General features: G+C 38.0%; 1 protein-coding gene across 1 annotated transcript; it reads left to right on the forward strand.

The window, feature by feature from the left end:
• RAB14 (RAB14, member RAS oncogene family) lies at positions 1-24,072 on the forward strand. Its single transcript, XM_044778913.2, has 8 exons — positions 1-405; positions 9,217-9,275; positions 10,396-10,449; positions 11,800-11,977; positions 16,607-16,673; positions 20,065-20,152; positions 20,738-20,768; positions 21,758-24,072. Exons 2-8 carry the CDS (start codon positions 9,224-9,226, stop codon positions 21,933-21,935), a joined length of 648 nt encoding a protein of 215 aa, XP_044634848.1. The 5' UTR covers positions 1-405; positions 9,217-9,223; the 3' UTR covers positions 21,936-24,072.
• Positions 24,073-24,232: the final 160 nt, after the last annotated feature.

Raw genomic sequence — 24,232 nt, forward strand, 5'->3', positions numbered from 1 at the left:
AGCGCGACGAGTCCAGAGGGGCGGGCTGAGGAAGGGGCGTGGCTAGCGGGCCGGGCCCCGGCCACTCTCTTCCGGGCTCCGCCAGCTGCGCGCGCATCCTCCTCCCCCTTCTTTTGTGGTCCGGCCCATTGCGAGGGTGACAGGAAACCCTGTGCAGGGAGCGCCGCCATCTTGGACCTGCCCGAGGAAGATCCTGAGGGAGCCGCCGGAGCAGGCGCCGCCGCCGCCGCCGCCACCGCCACCGCTACTGCCGCCGGCGCGTCCGCACCTCCTCGGCCCGCCCGCTCCCTGCCGGGGCCTCGGCCGACCGCCCGGGCCCTTCTCCCGCTGCGCCCGCACTCCTCTTCCTCGTCCTGACGCCCCCCTCCCGCCCGGAAAGCTGCCCAGCCACCAGCAACCCCCCAGGTAACCGGGGCCTTCCGCAGTGTCCGTCGGGCCGAGGCCTCTGTGTCCGGCTTTCCGGGGCCGCCGGGCGGGGGGAGGACGACGGCGAGCCGGGGCCGCGGGCGGGCGGGCGGCGCCGCGGGGCGGGCCTGTCAGGCGGCGGCGCGCCCGGGGTCGGCGGTGGGCGGCGCGGCGCCGGGCCTGACAGGACTCGGTGCGGGGGCGAGGGGTCCCCTCGCGGCGCCCGCCCGCCCGCGCCGCTCCTCGGCGGCCCGCGGAGTGCTTCGCGGCGTGCGGGAAGGGTGTGCGCGGCCTTCCTGCCCGCCTCCCCGGCCGGCCTGGGCCCGTCGCCCCGCCGCGAGTCCCGGCGGCCGCAGACCTCCCCGGCCGTGTGGACCCCCGCGGGCCGCGCCGCCCCCCACCCCCGGCGCCGCCTTCCCGGCTCCTAGGCCGCGTCGGGCCCCGAGTACAAAAGGCAGCGCCTCGCAGCCCCGCCGGCATCTTGGAGCCGCTCCGGTGTCCTTGTCGGTGTGGTCGAACGTCCCTGGGCCCGGGCTGGGGAAGGGGTCTGGGGGTCTGTGCGTGCGGGGTGCTGTTTTGAGTGAGTCCCTCTAAGGCCCAGAGCCCGGGCAGCATCGAGCAGTAACGAAGAAGACAAAAGTTTTGGCGTTTCTAGAATCTAAGAAAAGAAGGAACGAGCGTGTTTCGATGGTTTGCACTTTGCTGTGCGCCGGGCACGGATTTAGGTGTCTTCACGTGGGTTTGGGTTGCTTCGCGTAGCCCTCGGTCATGAGTAGAGTTGTCTCCATTTTACAAGCGAGGAAACTGAGGCTCGAATTTGTGATGTGGCTGGTTGATGGTGGGACGTGGAAACTGGCCTGTCCCTGCGCGGTGGCTGGGGTTAACCACGTTCGGGTTAGGCCAGGGGTACAGACGTGGCTTTTTAAAGTGGAGCTGCGGTTTAATTCCTTTTTTCCTGTGTTTGCATTGGGTGACATCGGATTGCTCGTTTATAACCCAGTCTGTGGTGTCAGCCACTACGCTGCCCCTCCTCATTCTCGCAACCCCGGGGGAGAGAGGGCGAGATTTCCATTTTCTGCTGGAAGAAGAAACTGGGATTCCCAGAGGGCAGGTGCTTTCCTGGTGGTCCCACAGCAAGTGTCAGAGCGCAGATTTGAGCCCTTGCGGAGGTGACTGCTCGTTTCTTTATTAATTGTCACGCTGCCTTTTATTTAGATGTGCTTATCGAGGATAAACTTGGCCTTGCAGTAATCCAGCTCCCGCTTCCTCTTCCTCCAAGACTTTCCACAGTTTGTCTTCAGAGTTCTGCTTAGGCTGTTTTACTTGGTGGTGCCTTGAGGCATGTAGTGGTTAACAGTTTTCGAGGGTTCCCAGTCCAGTACTGCCACTTCCTTACTTGAGTGTCCTTAAGCGAGTTACTTAGCCTCTCGGACTCAGTGTCCTTATTTATACAGGGGATAATTGTACCTGCGTTTTAGAGTTGTTGTGAGGATTAAATGGCATTGAAAACCTTTAGCACGTTGCTTAGCATATAGTGAGTGCCCCGTTGCCTGTAACAGCGCCAGGCCTGTAGTGGGTGTTCGATATTTGTTGAATCAGTGAGAGGAGCGTGGCTTTGGAGAGCTGTGGAGTTAGACCTGGGCCTTAGTCTTAGCTTTCCCTTTAGCAGTGTATGGCCATGGATGTATCATCTCTCTGAGCCGGTTTCCTTATCTGTAAAATGAGCTTTTAGGATTAAAGATTGTTTATAAAGTAGGTGGGATATATTAGACACTCAATAAATGGCAGTTATTGTAAAGATGTAAAACGTTTACATTCTAATAACCTAAAAAATTCCTTGGAATTAAAGCTATAGTTTTAAAAGTTTTTGCTTTTTATATTTCACGTTTAAGACTTTATATTTGTTGCCTACTTCAACTGTGCAGGGTATTGTACTATTAGAGGAAATTTTGGATTAAGGCAAATAGAGTATGTTAAAAGTAGAGCTATTGGAAGATGTTTCATTTTTTAAAAAAGCTTGAAACATTTTCATGTGGTTAAAAATGCCAGGTATGTCTGGAGACAGCAATGTACAGATAGAGATATCAAAGATACTATATTTTACTTTTTAAGAACTTTTTATTCTAGACAGTTTTAAACATATACAAAATAGAGTAGTATATTGAGCTTCATGTACCCATCAGCCAGTGTCGACAGTGGTCCATCTCGTTTCATCTATATACACCTGTACCCTCTCCACCAAATTATTTTGAAGCAAATCTCAGACATCATATCATCTCATCGGTAAATTTTTCAGTATTACTAATCCTTTTAACTTTAGTAAGTGCAGGGTTTGGGTTTTTTTTTTTTTTTTACTCTTAAGTACTTTCCGTCTATGAATAGAGGTGCAGTATTGGAGTACTTTATTTCCTATTCTTAGCATACCATCATAATTAGCTGGAAAATTTTGTCTTTCTCTTAACACATTAAGGAATCCAATCTTTTTTATTATTTACATTAATTTATATAAAAGTGTGACATTAAATAGCTTGTCAGAAGTGAAGGTTTTTTTAAGTGAGTCTCAGAAATGGGTGAGTTATTTTCAGAGAATGCATACTGTTGAGGAAAGGAAATTGATCACTCATTTAGATTAGATTAAATTATTAGATTAAATACCAAAGTTTTGTGTCCACTTGACTGACGGATCAAGTAGCATTCCACCTTAGAGGTTCTATAAGCAAATCAAGATGCTTGTTCTTGAGTTCCACGAAGGCAGGGACAATGTTCTTGATTTTATCATTATTATATTGTCAAAGCCTAGCACAAGGCTTTGTGTTTAGTAGTAGATGCTCAACAAATATTTTTTTTGAAAAGATTTTATATTTCTTTTCTCCCCAAAGCCCCCCGGTACACAGCTGTGTATTCCCAGTTGTGGGTCCTTCCAGCTGTGGCATGAGGGATGCCGCCCCAGCATGGCCCAATAAGCAGTGCCATGTTGGTGCCCAGGATTCGAACCGGCTAAACCCTGGGCCGCCGAAGTATAGCGCAGGAAGCTAACCACTCCGGCCACAGGCTGGCCCCTCAACAAATATTTTTATATTGGAATCACAAAAGGAGTCTATCTTGGCTTTGGTGTTCTTAACAAAGTGTCTTGCATGTAAAAAGAAAAAGAAAGCTTACTAATTTTAATAATGAAGATCAGAATTTAAATCACCTGGAATATTTAGTGGGCTGCTTTTTTCCTGGGTTGTCTTGAATCAGTTATGTAAAAGTTACACAGTAACATCATATGTTCTAAGGAATAGAGTAAAGTAGATATATGACAGTCGTGAAAGGATTAGTCAGGCATAGTTCATAAGTTAACGCAGTAAGGAGCCAAACTATTAAAAAAAAGGAAAAAATACCTTCAATTATTAGGATGTTTTTTGTTTGTTTTTTGAGGCCAGTTGTATGATTAGCTTCATATGATGTTCCCCATATTATTGGTAAATGTGGAAGTAATGTTTGGAGATATGAATAGGAGTTTTTTTCCTTTGTTTATTCTTTAACTTGTTTTGTATTAGAATTGTATATAAAAATGCTTTTAAAATATTTAACAGTCCTTTATTTTCTTTACTGTTTTAGAATATTACCAGTGAATGTAGTACTTGCTCATACTGTCAGTGCAGGGATATATAAAGAAAGTTAATAATTTGCCTTTGCCTTTTTTCTACTCTCAGCACATGTATTCTTTTTTCACAATTTGGTGTATATTCGTCCATATTATATACATATAGGATTGAGTGTATGTGTGTGTATTTAAAACTGGGATATGCTATTGCTTAAAACTCTACAACATGCTTTTTTTCACTTACCAAAATCATTGATATATTTCCAGGTTAGTACATATATACCTAAATAGTTTTGAAGCCAGATGTTTGTTGTTTCATAGTACAGATTACTTTATTCAGTCATTTCCCTGTTGATGGCAGTGTAGTTTCTAGTTTTTTTGCTGTCAAAATGCTGCATTAGATGAACTTCCACCTTTAACCCTGTGGACTGAAGCTTTTGTTTCTGTAGGCTACTTCTAAGTGGGTTCCTTGGCCAAAGGGCGATTATTTTTAAGATTTTGAAATATACCAATTTCTTCCCAAAAATGTTGTGGCAATTCAGACTCCCACAAGCAGAATGTATGGAAGTGCCTACTTTCACATCTGTATCTGCACATTTCAAAACTAGTCATTTATATGTCTGTATAATTTCATTTTGAAAGGTGTCTGACTCAGTATATGGAGACCATGTGATTCTATTTTTGGCACAACAATAATTAGTGGTTAATATGCATTTATTAAACATTTAGATCTGTAAGTATTGGCCTGGAAATAGATCCATGATTTTGTTAAGTGAAAAAAAGCATGTTGCAGTCAAAATGTAATGATGTACACCTGAAATTTATGTAATGTTATAAACCAATGCAATCTCAATAAAGTAAAAAAATAAAGCAAAATTTTAAAAAAGCATGTTACAGAGTTTTATGCAATAACATAACCCATTTTGAATATATTTCTACCTTAGTGGTATGTTTCATGTTCAAGAAATGAGATTGAGAAATCCTTTGTTAAAGTAATATTAAGCATAGTTAATATTTGAAAGAGGCCACACAACAATTAGTAGTATTTAATATGGATTTAGTAAACAGTTCTCTTGACAGCCAGGAAGTGTAGAGCTAAATTTTACATGCACCAATAGTAAAACTATTACCCTAAATTTTAGTATAATCCTCCATCTTCATCTGATTTTGAGTTTTTGCTTTTATTTTATCAATCTACATATATATACCTTTAAAAGCTACCTTAGTTGGAGAAAATCCTGTTCTCTGGAATCAGGCCTGGGTTTGAGTTCCAGCTCTGACATTTACTGACTTTGTAACACTGGCCAAAGTAGTGAATTTCTCTGAACCTCCATTTCTTCAGTTTTTATGTGGACATAATGATAATGATTCTGCAGAGTTGTGAGAATTAAGGAAGAATTATATAAGACAATATAGGGAAAAGTAGTGCAGATCATCACATGGTTTGCTCTCAACAAATGTTAGTTCCCTTCTGAAACTTTTTTCTAAGTAGATAGAAATGAATTATTATTACTATTATTATTTATCCATATCTACAAATCCTGGTCACAGTGTATCCTCTGAATGTAATTATTTAATACTGCTTATTCAGAATATTAAATCAGAACCAAGTGAGTGAACTGAGAAAGATTTGTGTCCCAAAGTACCACTTTAGGGTTTCATAGTATATCTCATAACTGGAGGAGGCAGGATGGTGTAGTAGTTAAGAGGGGGTTCTTGGCAGTCAAAACAGTCCTAGGTTCAGTAGAGACTTGACTGCTTAGCTGTGTTCTCTGGGCATGTTACTTACCTGTTGAGTCTTTCCTCTTCTGTAAAGTAAGGGTAGTAGTCACTCTTTTGTAAGGGTAGCAGTAAGAATTAAATGAGATTGCATGTGAAGTGGTTAGCACATGCCTGGCATATATTAAGTGCCCAATAAATGGTAACTATACAATTGTGTGTGTTATTAGTTTGCAAGTTGTTCATCATGTATTTAATGATGCCTGTTGTCTGAATGTAATACATTCTGAAAGGAGTCAAAGGCATTAAAGGAGATCTTATCTGCATGTGAACTTTATTCAGATGCTTTAGTGAAACATGGAAGAGGGGCTGGCCCCATGGCTGATTAGTTAAGTTCATGCGCTCCGCTGCAGGCGGCCTAGTGTTTCGTTAGTTTGAATCCTGGGCGCAGACATGGCACTGCTCATCAGACCACGCTGAGGCAGCGTCCCACATGCCACAACTAGAAGGACCCACAACGAAGAATATACAACTATGTACCGGGGAGAAAAAGGAAAAAATAAAAAAATCTTTAAAAAAAAAATGGAAGAAAGTACATGTTAATCACACCAGTAACTGTGCACAAGTTACAGAATATTATCAAGATTTTTAATTAGTGGAGATTGTAGTGTTGAGTGGCCTCATGTTTTCAGAGTGTTTGAACTAGACCAACATTTCTTGCTAACCCTCCCTTTTTTTTTGACTTTTGAGTTCTCAAAGTAAAGCAAAAGCACCCTTAAGTAAGAGAGGAAAAACTTTGTTTTCCCCTTCCAAAGCTAGTTAAAAATACATTCCTTACCTTAACAGTGATATGTTTCATGTTCAAGAAATGAGATTGAGAAATTCTTTGTTCAAGCAATGTTAAGCATAGTTAATATGTATAAAAGGGGCCACATATATATTCATATAGCTCTCCTGAAAATACATAATTTTGCATGAATGTTACCAAGAAACTATGGGAGTATAGTTAAACCTAGCTAATATCTTACCTTAGAATAAGAAAGGGGGTCCTGTTGTGAGTGTTAGTGGCTGCAGTGCTAGATATTTTCTGCTTGTCTACTGAAATTAGTAAGTTTGACTAGCTTTCCTTTAACTATACTTTTAGGGTTTTTATTTGTAATTTTTAAGAAACCTGAAACAGAAAATTGTGTGGTGAGGTGGAGACAGGCACTGGTATTCAATCTGAAATAGTGATCATTCTTTTATTTGGAAGTGTTTTATACTAATTAATGCTTGGTAATTTTAAAAAACATTGTCAAAATTAGTCATCTCAGTAGATATGTAATTAATGAATGCTCTGTGATAAATTAGCAAGTACAAAATTAGTACTTGGATATAATTTCTTGATTAGCCATTCGGCATTTCAAGTGGACATTGGATTGTTAGAGGCCACAGTTGTTGTTTTTTAAGATTTTTTTGTTTGTTTTTCCTTTTTCTCCCAAAGCCCCCTCGTACATAGTTGTGTATTTCTAGTTGTGGCATGTGGGATGCTGCCTCAGCATGGCCTAGATGAGCTGTGCTGTGTCCGTGCCCAGGATTCGAACCTGCGAAACCCTGGGCCGCCAAAGCAGAGCACGTGAAACCCAACCACTCGGCCATGGGGCTGTCCCCAAGGCCACAGTTTTAACATAATAAAATGGATGGAAGCAAAGTATGCACAGCTACACATTCAGTAAGAAGAGGGAAAGGAAATAGGGAAATCAGAAGGGGAAGAGTATGAGAGAAACAGTAATTTAAAGGTAACTCATTATTTCTCCCCAAGTTTGAATGGAGTTAAAAATTAATTTAGAAGAAGAGTCTGGGAGGAATGCAGGTTAAGAAGTTAATAACCCATAAATATCGTTTTTATTGTGAGAGATTATTTTTTCCCTTGTGTTTGGGATCTGGTTCAGAGATCTGGTAAATAAACCAGACCGTTGTTAGCCTGAGGACCAAGTTCATTCATAAAAGTTTTGAGTCCCCTGTGTCTGGAAAAAGGGAATGAAGTTATTATGATGTTCAGAATCAGGAGTTAATCTAACTAGAAAAACTCCCTTTCCTGAAAGAACTGGTTAAGGGAGTTTTTTGTGATGTCAAAGACTGATTATAAATGTGTTACAACATGTCAGGGTGGAATGGGTAGCAGGGCATCCACTTTTGTTGAATGTAATTTATACAGCTAAGTGAAAAGACTATCTTGTGTGAAGTGATTGTCTCATAATTTACCATAATTAACAACTTCCTCTTCTTTGAGAACAGTAATTCACCTAAGTGTATACTTCTTCTACAGTTAAATTTTGTTATATAGAAATTTTATTTGAAATATGATATACAGTAAGCTATTAATTTCAGCAAATGAATATCTCCAATCATATCAAATATCTGGCTTGTGTAATGTGACAGTTGGCCAAAACATTAAAAACTGGATTAAAAAAAATACTGGAAATCAAAATTTTAAAAATGGGGTTAAATGTTCATATATATGAAGAATTTTTGTCTTTCCTTGAGCTGAAAACTGACTTGAGAATAAACTTTTTTTGACTTTATTACTAGTTTAGAATTCACCTCTTGTTTCTCTAACACCTAGCACAGTGTCTGACACATTTAAGGCATTCATTTGAATAAATTGGTGTGGTTTTTGTAAGTTATTAAAAGTAGGAGAGAAATTAGAATTCTTTAGGTTAAGTCTATCTAAGGGAAAGGAATGGACTGTGATCTTTTGAAATATCTTCTAATACATACACTCAGATTTTACCATGACAAGTAATATTTTATGCCATTGTTTCTCTCAGCTCCTAGAATAGCAGACATTTGATACATTGTTAATCTTCAAATCCTCTGTTAGGTTGAGCCATATGAAATTGCCAGTAATTGATTTTTAAAAAATTTATAAGAACAACAGTTTCATGTGGTTTTGTCTAATTTTGACATTAATTTTTTGGGGGAATAATATGATTGCTCTTTCTTTGGATGGTATGCTAACCATTGATTTAAAGTAGAGTAAAAATATTTTGCGTTTATAAATTAACTTTTTGTGACATTCGGTTGTAAAATCAGAGTTCTGACTGAGTAGGCCATAACTGATTCACTTGATCAGTTAACAGGGATGGGGACCTTAAATGGGAAGGAGGACTATTTGTGATGATGTTTTATCTTAAATTTATAAAGATTTCCTTGTTTGAGATTTTCCAGAGTAGCATTTCTTATTGGATATTTCCTAAAGTGAAATATTGGAACTGTTTTGATATAAATGATTTCTTATATTTCTGTGGCTAATACATGAGAATGTTAAAGCAGTGTTCATCCAAGAGTATTTGTGCATTTGATCAATTTGGGAAATGCAGTTTTATTCTGACTTACTGTAACCAATATTTTGTTTCTAATAAATGTGCTTTGTTTTGTAGATCTTTAAAGGGATAGTAATGATCAGCTTGGATAACTTGTATATACTTTACTTCTAAAGTAACAGTTTTCTTTGTTTTTAGTGCCACCATGGCAACTGCACCGTACAACTACTCTTACATCTTTAAATATATTATTATCGGTAAGTTTATTTAACTTACACTCTTGTTCTCCAAAGAGGGTTAATATACAAACTATTTAAATACTAATATTTAACGTACTATTCTGGAAGAAGTGAATGATTCTCTCCCTGCAAAATTAAAGCTCCTTTGATAAGATTTATTTTTTGCATTAGCAATGTACCTTTTGCATTGTGGCCCTGGTACTTCTCTAGTACAATGCTGGGTACCTTTTGAAGTGATGCTGGTTGTTCTTGAGGGCCACTTGAAAGCTTGTTAACACTAGGAATGAGATTAATTTCCTAGGAGTGCTGATACATTCCAAAAATAACGTGAAAGCCCTTAGAGCCCCCTGGATTCCAAAAATTGATAGAGAACATTGATTTAGAATAATTGCAGTAATGTATATACAATATAATATTGGTGGTTTTCCCCTTAAGTTTCAAGAAGATTTTGCTTAAATTAAAAGACAATACTGTAGTTGTAGGAGCACAGTTGAATTCAGTTCAGTTAATTCTTTACGTTAGAACAGTTTGGTTTAATGTTGAGCTTATGCAGCTATTATAATGCTTCCTTCACCAAGGGTTAAGTTGCTGTAGTACAGTCAGGGATAACATCTGTTCTGTTGTGGTTTTCATGTAATGTACATTCTTTTCTTTTGTGGAATTCTATAAGAAGTATAAGAACTATGAGATAGGTTGGGATGTAGTGAGTCAAGCTTCCAAAACTTATTTCTGCTTCTTTTATGCTGCCATATTTGTTACTCCTAGGAGTCTTCTGCTTTTATGCATGGGTTTAAGGGGAAAAAACAGTATAAAACCTTGAAATAGCTCAAAGTGAAAAATACTGTTACAACAGTTTCTCTGTTTAAAAGCACTTCCCCACTGGTGGCTATTTATTAATATAATTTATAACCAAATTCTGTCACTGCCAAATATTAGGCATAGTCAATTTGTACATCACAATGAAAACTGACCTGTATGATCTTTTGAATTCATTATGAATTAGGGAAATACATCTTTTCTGTGTCCCAGAAATTTGCGCTGTGATATGTATGGTAAGAGGTATAGCAATCATTGCATATAATTGTAAGAGTGTTAAATCGAGGAATGTAATTGCAACTTGAAACTTTTTTTTAAACAGGGGACATGGGAGTTGGAAAATCTTGCTTGCTTCACCAATTTACAGAAAAAAAATGTAAGTTCAGTATGTAAGGTAAAACAGTAAATTCTTTATTGTCACTTTCCCACCTTTTGAAAAGTGTCATCTTCAGTGTACTATTATGCATTTGAACATAATCTTTTCCTGCATGTGCTCTTCTGTCTTTAGGAGGTGATTTTTTTTATTAGATGCAGATTAAATGAAATATACTCGCATGTTGTATGTAGTGTTGATTTTTATATGCTATATATAGTTTGATTCACTTGTTTAAATTTTTCATGGTAAAACTTAATTTTAAAAAATGTATACTATAGTGTCAAATTTAAATAATCTTATTTTTTTTATTATGTGACTTTCCATTACAGAAATTATCTTATTAGGGGAAATTTGCTGTGTATATCATTTGTTAACTAAATAATAATAGGTTGGAAATATTTAAAATCGAATTCTTTCTACGTTTACGACCAGTTGATTAAGATTCAAAGTACAACTCTGTTTTGGGTGGTAGCAGAAGGGGCCATTTTGTTTTATGAAACTGATAGGCTAAATATCGTTGAAATTGTTTCCATAGAGTTGAAATTTTTTCTGTGGTATTTTTTTCCTTATTGTAACGTTTTGATGCTGAGTCCAGTGGTCTGTGTGTACTTGGACCAGAGAGTAGTGGATTTAGGTTTTCAGTGTCCTAATTACAAGGAAAGGACTAACAAACTTGTCATATTGGATTAGACATATATAACTTGCCAATATATAATTATAAGTATTTATTAAGCTTGATTTTCTTTGAGATCTTGATAATGTTTTCTGGGATAAAAATTTGTTTGAGTAACAGCTCCTAGAAGTCCTAAAACCATTGATTGGTTTGTTATATGTAATGATTGTCAGAGGGCTAAATAGTATAATATAATGTTGGTATTATGAAGAATTTATTAAAATCTTTATTTTTAACTTACAGATTCTTTTATTCCAGGGGACAGCAAACTGTCTTTTGGACTGTGGGCCAAATCCAGTAGTGGCCTGTTTTTGTAAATAAAGTTTTATTGAAACACAGCTGTGTCCATTTTATGTATTCTCTGTGGCTGCTTTTGTGTCTCAACAGCAGAGTTGAGTAGTTGTGATAAAAACCTTTTGGCCTACAAACCTTAAAATATTTATTATTTGGTCCTTGATAGAAATTTGCTGACCCCTGTTCTAGTCCAGTCACATTTCTGTGACTTCTGGGTTTTTGCTGAATTTTTTCTATTTTTTAGTCCTAGCTTTGGCCTGTTTATAGCCTACAAGCATTAATAAGTCATTTGATTATCCAGTGGATTTTTTTTTCCACTAGTCTTAATTTGAAGCTTTTTGAAAGTTGGAATATTATATTATATTTCTTTTCCTCCTTAACAGTTATGGCTGATTGTCCTCACACAATTGGTGTTGAATTTGGTACAAGAATAATTGAAGTTAGTGGCCAAAAAATCAAACTGCAGATTTGGGATACAGCAGGACAGGAGAGGTTTAGGGCTGTTACACGAAGCTACTACAGAGGAGCTGCGGGAGCGCTTATGGTCTATGATATCACTAGGTAAGAGACGGATAATTTTTTAACCTTTATACCTGAAAAAAGAAATCTACTTTAGGCAGCGTGGTTTCTTATTGATTTAGGAATTCTTTGTAGTTATGTGACTGTAAATGAACTTATTTGGGTTTTGACGATTTCTTCTCTAAATTGCTGTGTAATACTTGATATAACATGTTGATTTCCTTTTCTGAGTGTGGATATGCTGAAGAAAAACTTTAGGAGATGCTGGTGAAGCTAATAGAAGAATACTATTCTGAAAAGAAGCATCAGTTGAATTATTTGAGGTGAAATAATATTTTATACCAAACTTTGTTCTTTTCACTTCAGTAGAAAGTGAGCAAGTCTTCAGGAGTTAGTCTATTCAGTCTCTATTGTCGAAGTTTGCCCCTTTGCAAAATAAGGCCACGCAAGGAATTAAGTAGTGTTGCTAATCCAAATTGGTAGATTATAAAAAGTTCTTATGCTTGCATCTGAAGGTGTTTTGAGTATTTGTTTATTTACTTAAATTCTTTTTTGTCCTAAAAAGGATTGAAGTGGTTTACAATACTTCAAGTAGCAAGATTAAATTTATTTCAGTTTGACTATTTCTGGAAACTCAGAGCACTTCATATAAAGTAACAAAACTGGACCATAAATGTTTGACTTTGTAAAACATGGAAACTTGTGTCACTTCATTAAACCCTGTGCTGTCTGTCTACTGTAAGCTAGAAAATGAACTGGGTCACCTTTCATATTAATGCAAAGTGATAGTCTAAAGTGGTGTGACTCTTGTCTCACTGTTTGTGGGAGTAGGCATGGGTGGGTGGGACCAACTAATAATTAGACTTTCAAGCGTATTTCCTTTGGGAAATGCTTTATACCGTTTCCTCTTGAAGAGTCACAGTGCACATTAGTATATTGGGACCCTGAGAAGTTCTGCAGTAAAGAAATTGTTTAACTTTGTTTAATTTGATGTTTCCTAAGCTTATTTTATTGAGGAGCACACTTTGGGAAATGTTGCCTTAGAGTAAAGATAGTGGTTGAGGAGCTGGCCCTGTGGCACACTGGTTAAGTGCGCACGTTCCGCTTCAGTGGCCTGGGGTTTAGCGGTTCGCATCCCGGGTGCGGACATGGCACTGCTTGTCAAGCCATGCTGTGGTAGGCGTCCTACATATAAAGTAGAGGAAGATGGGCACGGATGTTAGCTCAGGGCCAGTCTTCCTCAGCAGAAAGAGGAGGATTGGCAGCAGATATTAGCTCAGGGCTAATCTTCCTCAAAAAAAAAAAAAGATAGTGGTTGATTGTAATTATAGTGCTTGAAGTTTCACTAAATTCTAGAATTGGGTGGTCTCAGGGCAAAACAGGCTGAAACAGCGTTAATGCTCTTCACTATAGCCAGGCAATTGGTAACATGATCAGTAAATAGTTTTGTGGGAAGACTATTTGAAAACCTGGCCATCTGTACAGGATATCCTTTTATGAGAGGTGCCTTCTAGAGACTTCACATAATTAAAAACTCCAAGCATTATTAATAAAATTTAAATATGGTGATGTGTGCTTAGAGTATATCAGTCTGTAGTAGTGTTGTAGCACTTTTTGCCAATTTTGTGTGTTTTGTTTTCCAGCTTTATTGAGATATAATTGACATACAGCATTGTGTAAGTTTAAGGTGTGCGATGTGATGGTTTGATACATGTATATGTTTTGCTTTTAAACATACCTTTTAAGCACAGTGAATACTTTTGGTAAAATTTGTGTCTGTTCAAGTCGTCAAAAAGTACTTATACTGGAAACAACCCAAATGTCTAGCAACTGATAAATGGATAAACAAGTATGGTATATCTATACAATAGAATATAATTCAACCGTTAAAAAGAGAGAAACACTGATACATGCTGAACCTTGATAACATTTTGCTAAGTGAAAGAAGCTAGACTTTTACAAAGGTCACATGTTGTAGGATTCCATTTATATGAAATATCCAGAATAGGCCAGTTCATAGAGACAGAAAGTGGATTGCCACGGCGTGGGGAGTGAGTGCTACTGGATGTGGGATTTCTCTTGGGGGTGAGGAAAATATTGTATAATCAGATAGTGATGATTATTGCACATCTTTGTGAATATACTAAAAAAGGATGAGCTTTATAGTCTGTTTGTTGTATCCCAATAAAACTTACTGAGAAAAAGTCCTTCAGGCTTTAGACAGGTGCTGTCTTGACTCAGTGATACTTCATATTGACGTTAGTGTTACAGCCATGACACTGATTTCTGTTTCCACTTTTTTCTATTATTTATCCTTGACATTTTGCTAACTGAAGTCCCTGCTTTAGGAATGTTTTTTATTCTTGGCATGAACTCTAATTGTTACTGAGTGCTTTCCTAAATTGGCATCACAGCTTTTCGTGGTGGTTTGACTATATCAGTTTTGATATGTTAGATCTAACATCTATGCCAAAGTTAGGGATATTTTAGCACTTTTTTTTTTCTTTTTTTAGCACTAGTACCACCAATTAGTAAATATTTGGATGGTACTATATTTATAGATTTGAAATTATGATGGTGAATTTTAAAGTAATAACGAAACAATTACCAGAATCATTACAGAAGTTATGGTACATGTATATCATATGGTTTACATGATTTTGACGCTACTTGCGAAGGTTGTGTAGATTTTTTGTTTAACAAAGTGGTGGCAGTATGTAATTCACTGTTGCTGTCAGCTTTGACATTTTAAAATTCATTATAATTGGTATAAATATTTTTGGACTTGTATTATTTAAGGTTTTGTGCACGAAGCAAGAGATATCTGTTTTGTAAAAACAAGGTGTGCCAGTTCTACAAATATTGAACAGTGATAATGCTTGTGCTCTTTTAAAATGATGTCTGACCAGTGTTTACTTAGAAAATTTTGAGACATTGGGGAAAAGTTTTGATTTGTGTGACCTCTCTTTTGCCATTTCATTGGTGATTTGTATATAATTTGAGATAGCACAGTGAAAAGAGAGTCTGAGTAAGGAGTTTTTTCAGTTCCTGCTGGGAAAGGATTAAATGTTTGGCATATCAAAGTTTATATGAGCATTGGCAGCTGGAGATCATGGAATATATTCACAAGGCTAAACTCAAAATACTTTGAGGACACCATGCATATAAAGGGTTCTAGGCCTGGCTCTGAAATCATTTAAATCTTTGTTGGCTTCTGTTTCCTCATCTGTTAAATGAATAAGATGGATTAATGTTCTCTTGAGTCTATATAATTCAGAAACATTTTTAACCTTCAAAAATTTTATTATTTTGGGGGCCAGCCCAGTGGCTCAGCAGTTAAGTTCGCACATTCTGCTTCAGCAGCCTGGAGTTTGCAGGTTCAGATCCCAGGTGCAGACCTACGCACTGCTTGTCAAGCCATTCTGTGGCGGGCATCCCACATATAAAGTAGAGGAAGATGGGCACGGATGTTAGTTCAGGGCCAGTCTTCCTCAGCAAAAAGAGGAGGGTTTGTGGCAGATGTTAGCTCAGGGCTAATCTTCCTCAAAAAAAAAAAAAATTTTTTTTTAATTATTTTGACCCCTTTGGTAAAGTCTGATTAATGTTACACTGTGTGTAATATTGTAAACTATTTGGATTTGTTTGCTATCTTAGGGCCTACTTGGCTAGTGCAAATGAGCCTATGAGTTTTTAAACTCCTGATTGGAGAAGTGGAGAAAAGGGGCAGTCTGAATCCCAAAATGATTTAGCTGCTGGTAAATAAGAGTACAAAGTTAGGATAAATTCACCCTCTGATATCTGGGGACTTGAATTTCCAGTCAAATGTATTAAATGCTTTTTTAAACCTACTTTTTATTTTGTTGTAGTTAACTTACTTTTTAAGGAAAGGTGAATTTTTTTTTTTTTTTTGAGGAAGATTGGCCCTGAGCTAACTGCTGCCAATCCTCCTCTTTTTGCTGAGGAAGACTGGCCCTGAGCTAACATCCATGCCCATCTTCCTCTACTTTATATGTGGGATGCCTACCACAGCATGGCTTGCCAGGTGGTGCCATGTCTGCACCCGGGATCCGAACTGGCGAACCCTGGGCCGCCAAAGCGGAACGTGTACACTTAACCGCTGCACCACTGGGCTGGCCCTGGAAAGGTGAATTTTATATCAGTCTACAGTAGTGTGACTATCTTGGTTTCTAATTTGAAAAATTTAAAGACAGATGCAAAAATGTTTCCCATTCAATGTGTTATTGGTTAGACATTTTGGTACAACTTTTTCTCCATTTTGTGATTGAAAATCTGGATGATTTCAGAGTAATTTTAGTTTTTTTTCAGATTGGAAATTCTGAGTTCAGAATTGTTTTTCATCAGTTTTCTCTATTGTTCTTTGCTTGCTTATTGGTCTGTTTATGGATCTGCTTTTAAATGTAAACATTTTATTCCTGACAATTAGGAGAATTGTTGGATATTGAATTATTAATTTAAAAATAATAGGTTTGGCTAGTAAAAGTATGTGTTTGCATCCACAACTGTTATTCTTTAGAGTAACAATCTAGTCAAAGCAAATACTTTCTTAGAATCTGTTGATTAAAGTGTGTATCTTAAATATTGGTTGCCTTTTTTTCTATTGAAATGGCAGTTGTATGTGGCAGTCACAAATGTAAACTTTGATTTTTGCAGAAGAAGTACGTATAACCACTTAAGCAGCTGGTTGACAGATGCACGGAATCTCACCAATCCGAATACTGTAAGTTAAATGACATCTCCTGTGTGTAAAATTTAAGATCTAAGCTAACTCGAAAAAGAAAGCCATTTGCTAGTGGGATTATTGTATTTGGATACCAAGAATGAGAAAAATCTTTATTTTATTCTTAAATTAATTGAAGAAAACTTAACATTTTTTTTGGTACTAATTACCCCAAGTTTCGCATCTTATAGTTTTTGTTCATGTTTGTGGTTAAAGAAAAGAGAAAGCTCTGAATGGGGTGATGATCTCCTGTCAAGCGGCGACTGTGAAATCTGAAACTATCACTTTAAAAGGGAAGGATCTATGGTAGTTTCATAAGATGTCACGTTGGAGGAAACTGGGTAAAGTGTACAAGGGTTGTCTCTGTATTGTTTCTTACAAGTATATGTGAATCTACAACTATCTCAGTAAAATTTCCATTAAAAATAAAAAGAATTCTGCATGCTTAAAAAAATTAGCTTTGTAGCCAGACTGAGAAGATACTGAGATTTTAAAGGCCAACCACCACGCTAGACTCTGCAGTATACAGAGACAGATGTGGATCTTTGGCCCACAAAAGATTATAATCGAGCAGGGAGATGACCTGCGGGTATACAAATAACTATGCTGAAAAGGGAGTGAAATCTAAGAGTGACTGGTGCTGTGTTGGGGGCGCCTGGGCTGAGTGGTGCCATCTGGAGAAACAAGCTTTACAGAGCAGGTGGTGTTGGAGCTGGGGTTTTAGGGATGAGTATGGTTTCAGTAGATGCTCTTGGGGGAACATGAGAGGAAAGGCACTGAGCTCTGACCGACTCCGAACTTCTTGAGAACGAGGCCTGTGTCTCACTAAGCCTTGCATTCCAGCACCTGGCAGAGGCCTGGTTCAGTAAATAAGTACTCATGGTAAGGGTAGCTTTTACCAGGGAACAGCAGTTTAATCACATTGAGGGTCAGTTAACATGGTCTGCCTGTTATGTCAGGGAGTGTGCCTGGAACTTTCACATCCATTGTCACATTAAACCCACTCTAGGTAGCCATACTAATCTATAGGTGAACGTTCATAGCAGCTTTATTTGCAATAGCCGAAAACTGCAAACAACCTAAATGGCCGTCAGTAAATGAATGGTTAAGCAGTCTGGTGCATCCACACTGTGGAATACTCCTCAGCCATACAAAGGAGTGAAGTATTGATGCATGCAGCAACTTAGATGGATCTCAGAGGCATTATGTTGAGTGAAAAAAGTCCGTCTCAAAGCATTACGTACTGGATGGTTCTGCTTATAAAACATCCTGAAAAAGACAAAATTGTAGAGATGGAGAAGAGATTCGTGGTTGCCAGGGGTTAGCCATGAGGGTGGAGAGTGAGTGGTGTGAGTTGATGAAAATGAGGGCAGCACAAAGCAGTTCGTTTGTAGTGATGGAACAGTTCTGTATCCTGACTGTGATGACACAAATCTATACCCGCAATAAAACTGCTTAGAACTATGCACACAGGTGTAAAACTGGTGAACTTTTGAGTCAGGGCTCCAGATTGTACCAGTGCCAGTTTCCCGGTTTTGAGAGTGTACTGTAAGTCTGTAAGATGCTGCTATTGGGGAAGCTTGGCGAAGAGTTGCTAGGACCTCTCTACTGCTTTTTACGAGCTTCTGTGATTCTATAGTTACTTCAAGTAAAACGTTAAAATAAAATAAACAAAAAACTCATTGTAGAGGGTCCTTAGAGGAGTATAATAAAAAATTAGTCATGTCCTTCCTGCCCCATTTATACCTCTTGAAATCTTACCAGATCTTCAGAGGAAAGAAAATCTCTTCTTTAAGGTCCAGCTCAAATGTGACATTTTCTATAAAGTTGCCTTTGATTTTACATAGTAGTTACATACCTTCTCTTATTGGTGGTGTATTTTGTACCTGTGTCTTTTTAGCATGCCACTTTATGTCTTTCCTTTCAGGATGGTAGGAAGCATGGTTTGGAAATTCTTAAGGAATTGGGAGAGGAGGCAATGTTTCTACTGAGCAAACGTTTCTTGTTTTGAGTACCTGTCTTACATTGGCCCTGTGCTACTTGAATTTTTAAAAAGTTGATTTCCTTTTTTGTGTCGTTACTTTATTCTTTAAAAGACTAGTGGATTATATGTGAAAACTTCTTTCCCTCCTCAGTGGGCACTTGTCCACACTGATTGAAGAATGCTCACTTCTGTTGTACTACCCAGCTGTCTTTGCTCAAAGTTCACGTTCAAGTCAAAATAGGTATTTAGTTTATTGGACACGGGAGAGCCAGAGGCCATAATTTTATATGAAAAAAACTTAATGTTGGAAATTCCTTTTAGTTGAAACCATCCATTCTTAAAGTATCTGTATCTGGATTGCCCCATCTGTTTGGAAGGAGGGCAGGTTTACCATTTGGTGTCAAATAAGCTTATATATAGACAGAGACAGTTTATCCACAAATCTCTCCTCTGACCCCCCAATGAAAACCAAAGCCCTATTTCTCAAGGCTGCACACTCTTAGAACTTTTCAGACTGCCTTTAACTTTGGCCTAACTTCACTTGTATAAATGATTCCAAAGTCATATAGGTGTATGATATTTTGCCTTGGATTTGAACTCACTGAATATGTGTTCATATTCACCCCCTCCTCCCACCTCCAATGTCCCCATGGATACACAGACATTTATCATCAGTTGCTAGCCTAGGGACAGTGTGGGGTAGGTTAGTATTTGTCTGAAGGTCACAGTTTGAGTTTTCTACCTGGGTTCTAATGCCCTCCTACCACTGACTCCCTAAGTGACCTTTGACAAGTCTCTTTGCCTTATTTGAGCATTAATTTCCTTAACTGTAGTCTGAAGGAGTAGAACCAGTAGTTTTTAAACTTTTTGAGGGTTTCCGAAACTTCTGAAAATCTGATGAAAGCCACAGACTTCCAGGGAATGTCGTTGTTTATAGCATTTTGTGCTTCATTTCAGTGCATTCACAGATCCCTTGGAGCTTGTCTGTGGATCCTTAGTAATCTTACTCAGAAAAATCATAATCTTTGGCCACACCAGGTCTGCTTCATGGGCTGTTTTGTTTTTGAATGGCTTGTGAACTAAGAATGTCTTTTACATTTTTAAAGAGTTATTAAATAAAACAAAAAGCAAAGAAGTATGTGTAAAGAGACCATATGTGGCCCACAAACCTGAAATACATGCTCCCTGCCCTTTACAGAGAGTTTGTCAACTTCTGGCCTAGATGGTTGCTGAGGTCCTTCTTAATACTAGTGACTTCATGATTCTTTTGTCCTGTCTGGTGGATAATTGCTAGTACTTAGTTTCCTTTTCTGGCCCACTTCTTTTTTTCTATCAAGATTTTTGGATTTCAGAATTTTCATGGTTGATTTAAATGGTTGCTTTTGTTTTCTTTTGGTCACAAATTAGGTAATAATTCTCATAGGAAATAAAGCAGATTTGGAGGCACAGAGAGATGTTACATATGAAGAAGCCAAACAGTTTGCTGAAGAAAACGGTGGGTTTCTTTTAAGACTTTTAATGGCTTTTTTGGAGAATTTCTAAGGAAAGTGGGATTTTGATAGTGCAGACTGACAACTTTTTTTTTTAATGCTAACTGTTCACATCTCAAGAATGAGGAAATACCAAAATGTGTTTTTGGTTTTTTTAAAGATTTTATTTTTCCTTCTTCTCCCCAGAGCCCCCCAGTACATAGTTGTATATATTTTCAGTTGTGGGTCCTTCTGGTTGTGGCATGTGGGATGCTACCTCAGCATGGCTCGATGAGTGGTGCTAGGTGCACCCAGGATCTGAACCTGCGAAACCCTGGGCTGCTGAAGTAGAGCATGCGTACTTAACCACTCGGCCATGGGGCTGGCCCCCCAAAATGTGTTTTTTTATTTGCAATTCATGTTGGGGTTAGTATAATTATTTAATGGCAAATAGAAGATTCCCTCCATCTTAGACAGATACCCTTTCGTAAAATACTGTGGTAGGAAGGAGTACTGAAATCTCATGAGAAACTTATTCCAATGTTACTGAAGAGAATGCCCTTGTGAGTTAATTTCAAATGTCCTAATCATAGTCTGAATTTTATTTTTAGGCTTATTGTTCCTTGAAGCAAGTGCAAAAACGTAAGTATGGCTAGAATTAGTAGATCATTTTCAATTACATTGAAATTTCTCAGAATCATATATATGAAAAATATATAATGTATATATTCATATAATCTATAATATATAATGTTTAGGGCAGGAAGAACAGTAAAACATCCCTTTGCTTCCTGTTTCACATTTAAAAATAATGTTTTTTGTTATTCTACCTAAAAGATTGTACTTTGATTATGCCCACTGGTAATCCAGGTTAATAAATGAAATTGTGTTAACATTTCAAAGTGTTTGACTTTCACAACTGAGGTTGAGTTTGACATTTTGGACCCAAGCTTGGTCACCCTGTTCATTTAATACTTCTGATCACAGTAAAAAGCATGACTTAAGGAAATACTCAATGTCTAAAAATAATGAGAAGCATAATCAACATTTTCTAATTGTTATTCTGTGTCCAAAATTGAACCCCAGGACTCCCATCGTAGTTTTTCATTAAGCCAGAAATTCCTTGCAGTGGTGAGAAGCTAGCCCCTTTTTAGTTAGCCTCATCTGCACTGTTAGTCCTAAGGGAACTGAAGTTTGAACATGGCTAAGCAGGAATATGTCACTATCGCCTGATAAAAACAGTACACGTCCATGCTTGGCGAATCAGACCATATAAATCCTGAATCCTCTTCTGCATATTTGGAGATATTTCATTTCTGTTTGGAATACCATCTCTTATTACAGAAATTGTTATATATTGACATATATCATTTTAATGATTGGAACACATACAGTTATCTAAATAGGGTTTGTAGAAACAGCTCTTAGTACCATGTTTATATGCTTTCCACAGAAAATATTTTCCCATGTTGTTCTCTTAGCTCAGTCCTCTGGTAATCTCTTATTAGATGACAGTGGCTAAGTTGAAGACATCATGGCAGTTGACTAAAGGTTAGCAAAAGGTCAGTGTATAATGTCTTATCTTTTTAGAAAGCTATGGTTCTCGAATCAAGTTGTTAATTGCCTCTTAGGGGAGAAAACGTAGAAGATGCTTTCCTTGAGGCTGCCAAGAAAATCTATCAGAACATTCAGGACGGAAGCCTGGATCTGAATGCTGCTGAGTCTGGTGTACAACACAAACCTTCAGCCCCACAGGGAGGCCGGCTAACCAGTGAACCCCAACCCCAGAGAGAAGGCTGTGGCTGCTAGTGACCTCTTTGCCGTGGCTCTCATTTGACCTTTCACCTCTGTCTGTTGGAAGCAGTACTTTTTACTGCTTCATTGTCTTCTGTACATCTTACTGGGTTTAATTAAAAAAAAAAGGAAAAAAACAACTCTGTTGTAAAAACAGTTTAACACAATACTAAACTGCTAAACAACTAGATGTAATCAGGTTATCAAAGGCAAGTAGAGTAATCTCTCCTGCATGGTAAATCTAGACTTTTTTTTTCCCCTTGATTGTCCTCGTGATAGGTATGTCACCAACACATGATTTAAACTGAGCACTGATGCTGGACTTCATGATTTTTACCCCTCCCTGTTTTTGGCAAGGCTTTGTCTCACTGTACGGTTTACTTTGATGGTATCTTAAGCCTTTCTCCCATCTTTAACTGTTCAAGTATGTCTGTTGTAACCATTAAGTTTATTGCTGTGAAGCGACTTCTGATGACAGAGAGGGGGTTCTATAACTGCTTTTGTTTGTTTTTGTCGGATAAATTCCCTGTTGTGTGGGTGGCATTTTTCTTGAGGAGAAAGAAATGCTTCTCTTTAGAGAAGCGTTTTTATTGCTTCTGTCTTAGCCTTGCACAGGGAAAATATCCATTTATCTTTTCTCTTGTGCTTAATAGCTTTATCTTTTTTTATACCATTTTATCCTTTTCTCTTTAGCAGAAAGTAAATATGTATAAAATTTGAAGGAACCGAACTAACAATACATTCTGTGTATATTATTTTAATGAAGAAAATAAATTGATTACTGGCATTGGAACAGTATAAAATACCAGTTTGTACAGTATGACCTATATGTGACCATGTTACTCGCTTCCATTTCACACAAGGAAATAGACACAACTGCAGTTCACAAGTAATACTGGCTCCACCCTTTGGTGCTGGCAGTGTTTAGGGACGTTATGCTGGAAAGAGCTCCTAGCGTGAGAGGATTAACACTAGCAGATTCTGTTCCATCTTTGCACTGTGGCTTACCTGCTGATTTTCTTAACTGTTCTTGTGCAATCGACAATGTGCTAACCTGCTTTTCTCTTTTTGTAAACGTTTTGCATTACAGGCTGCATTTCTTGCCTTACTGTATAGAAAAAGAAAAAAGGCTGGGTTTATTATTGCACATTTTAAGCTTTTATACCTTTATCTTCTTGGAATGGTGAGATTCTGAACCAGACAGCCAGAACCACAGGTCTGCTGTTAAGGGATTTTAAATTGTGCATTTTTAACACTACAGTGAGATAATTTAAGCTATCCCTTGTGTTCTTAGTATGAGGGTCTATTTTATGTCATGTTGGCATAAATTGTTTTGTAAAAGGGAAAATGTTTCTAACGGTGTTCCAGTGTTTGTGCTAATGCAGAGTAAGTTCTTACTTCGTCCCCGGTGGTTTGGCCACTGAAAGAATACTGTATTGCAAGGGAAACAATCTTAGTTCTGTAGACAACAAACTTAGGTTTTATCAAGTTCTTTACTTCTGTTAATTGATTTCTGATTGAGTTTATGGTTCAGGCTGGGAATTGAGAAGTTGTTTGAAGTAGGATAGGTAAACCTCAGTATATTCTGTAAAATGCACTCAACTCTACTGTTGTGTTTAAAATACACATTTTAAATCCCTCTTTACAGACACTAAAGTGAAAAATAGAGCTTTCTGGGTTGTAAACGTGGTAGTACCAGAGTATTGTATAGTCATTGTTAAATAAAAGGCAAAACTGGAATGTGCAGAGAATAGGATTTGGTTAATTTGTGGACTCATCTTTGTTTTTGTCTTTAACTTTTTTAAAAAACAAGATTCCTGGAGTAGGTTGGTATATTCTGTTAAAGACTTAGAGTGATCCATTTTGCTTACACTTGCATCACAAGGGACTCACCCAGGGACCATGACCTGCTGGTGTGTGTATATATTTACAAAAACAAAACAAACAGCCCACCCATTGGGATCTAAGGTAGCAATCACAGACTGAAGACTGCGGCTTGTTTAGGTGCAATACCCTGATTCCCAAAGTTACTTACAGTGGGTCTTATTGTTTTTGTGACAGGATTTATTCAGACTGCTGTACTCTTCATTTGATGTAACAAAATGCTATTAATCTAAATATTTGTAAATAAAGTACCTGTATCTAGATTAAATTAAGATTGTTTGCATTATTTTCTGAACCATACTAGGATTTCATATTTTCTTCAGGCAGTTATTTGGCATAAGTTGTCAGTTTTTATTGCAGAACTGTCCTTATTTGTTGTATAAAGAGAGAAGTCTACGGATATAGCGTAGCAATCCACATCAGTAATT

The sequence above is a fragment of the Equus asinus genome, chromosome 10, assembly GCF_041296235.1.
Source record: "Equus asinus isolate D_3611 breed Donkey chromosome 10, EquAss-T2T_v2, whole genome shotgun sequence".
In the NCBI taxonomy this organism is placed as follows: domain Eukaryota; kingdom Metazoa; phylum Chordata; class Mammalia; order Perissodactyla; family Equidae; genus Equus; species Equus asinus.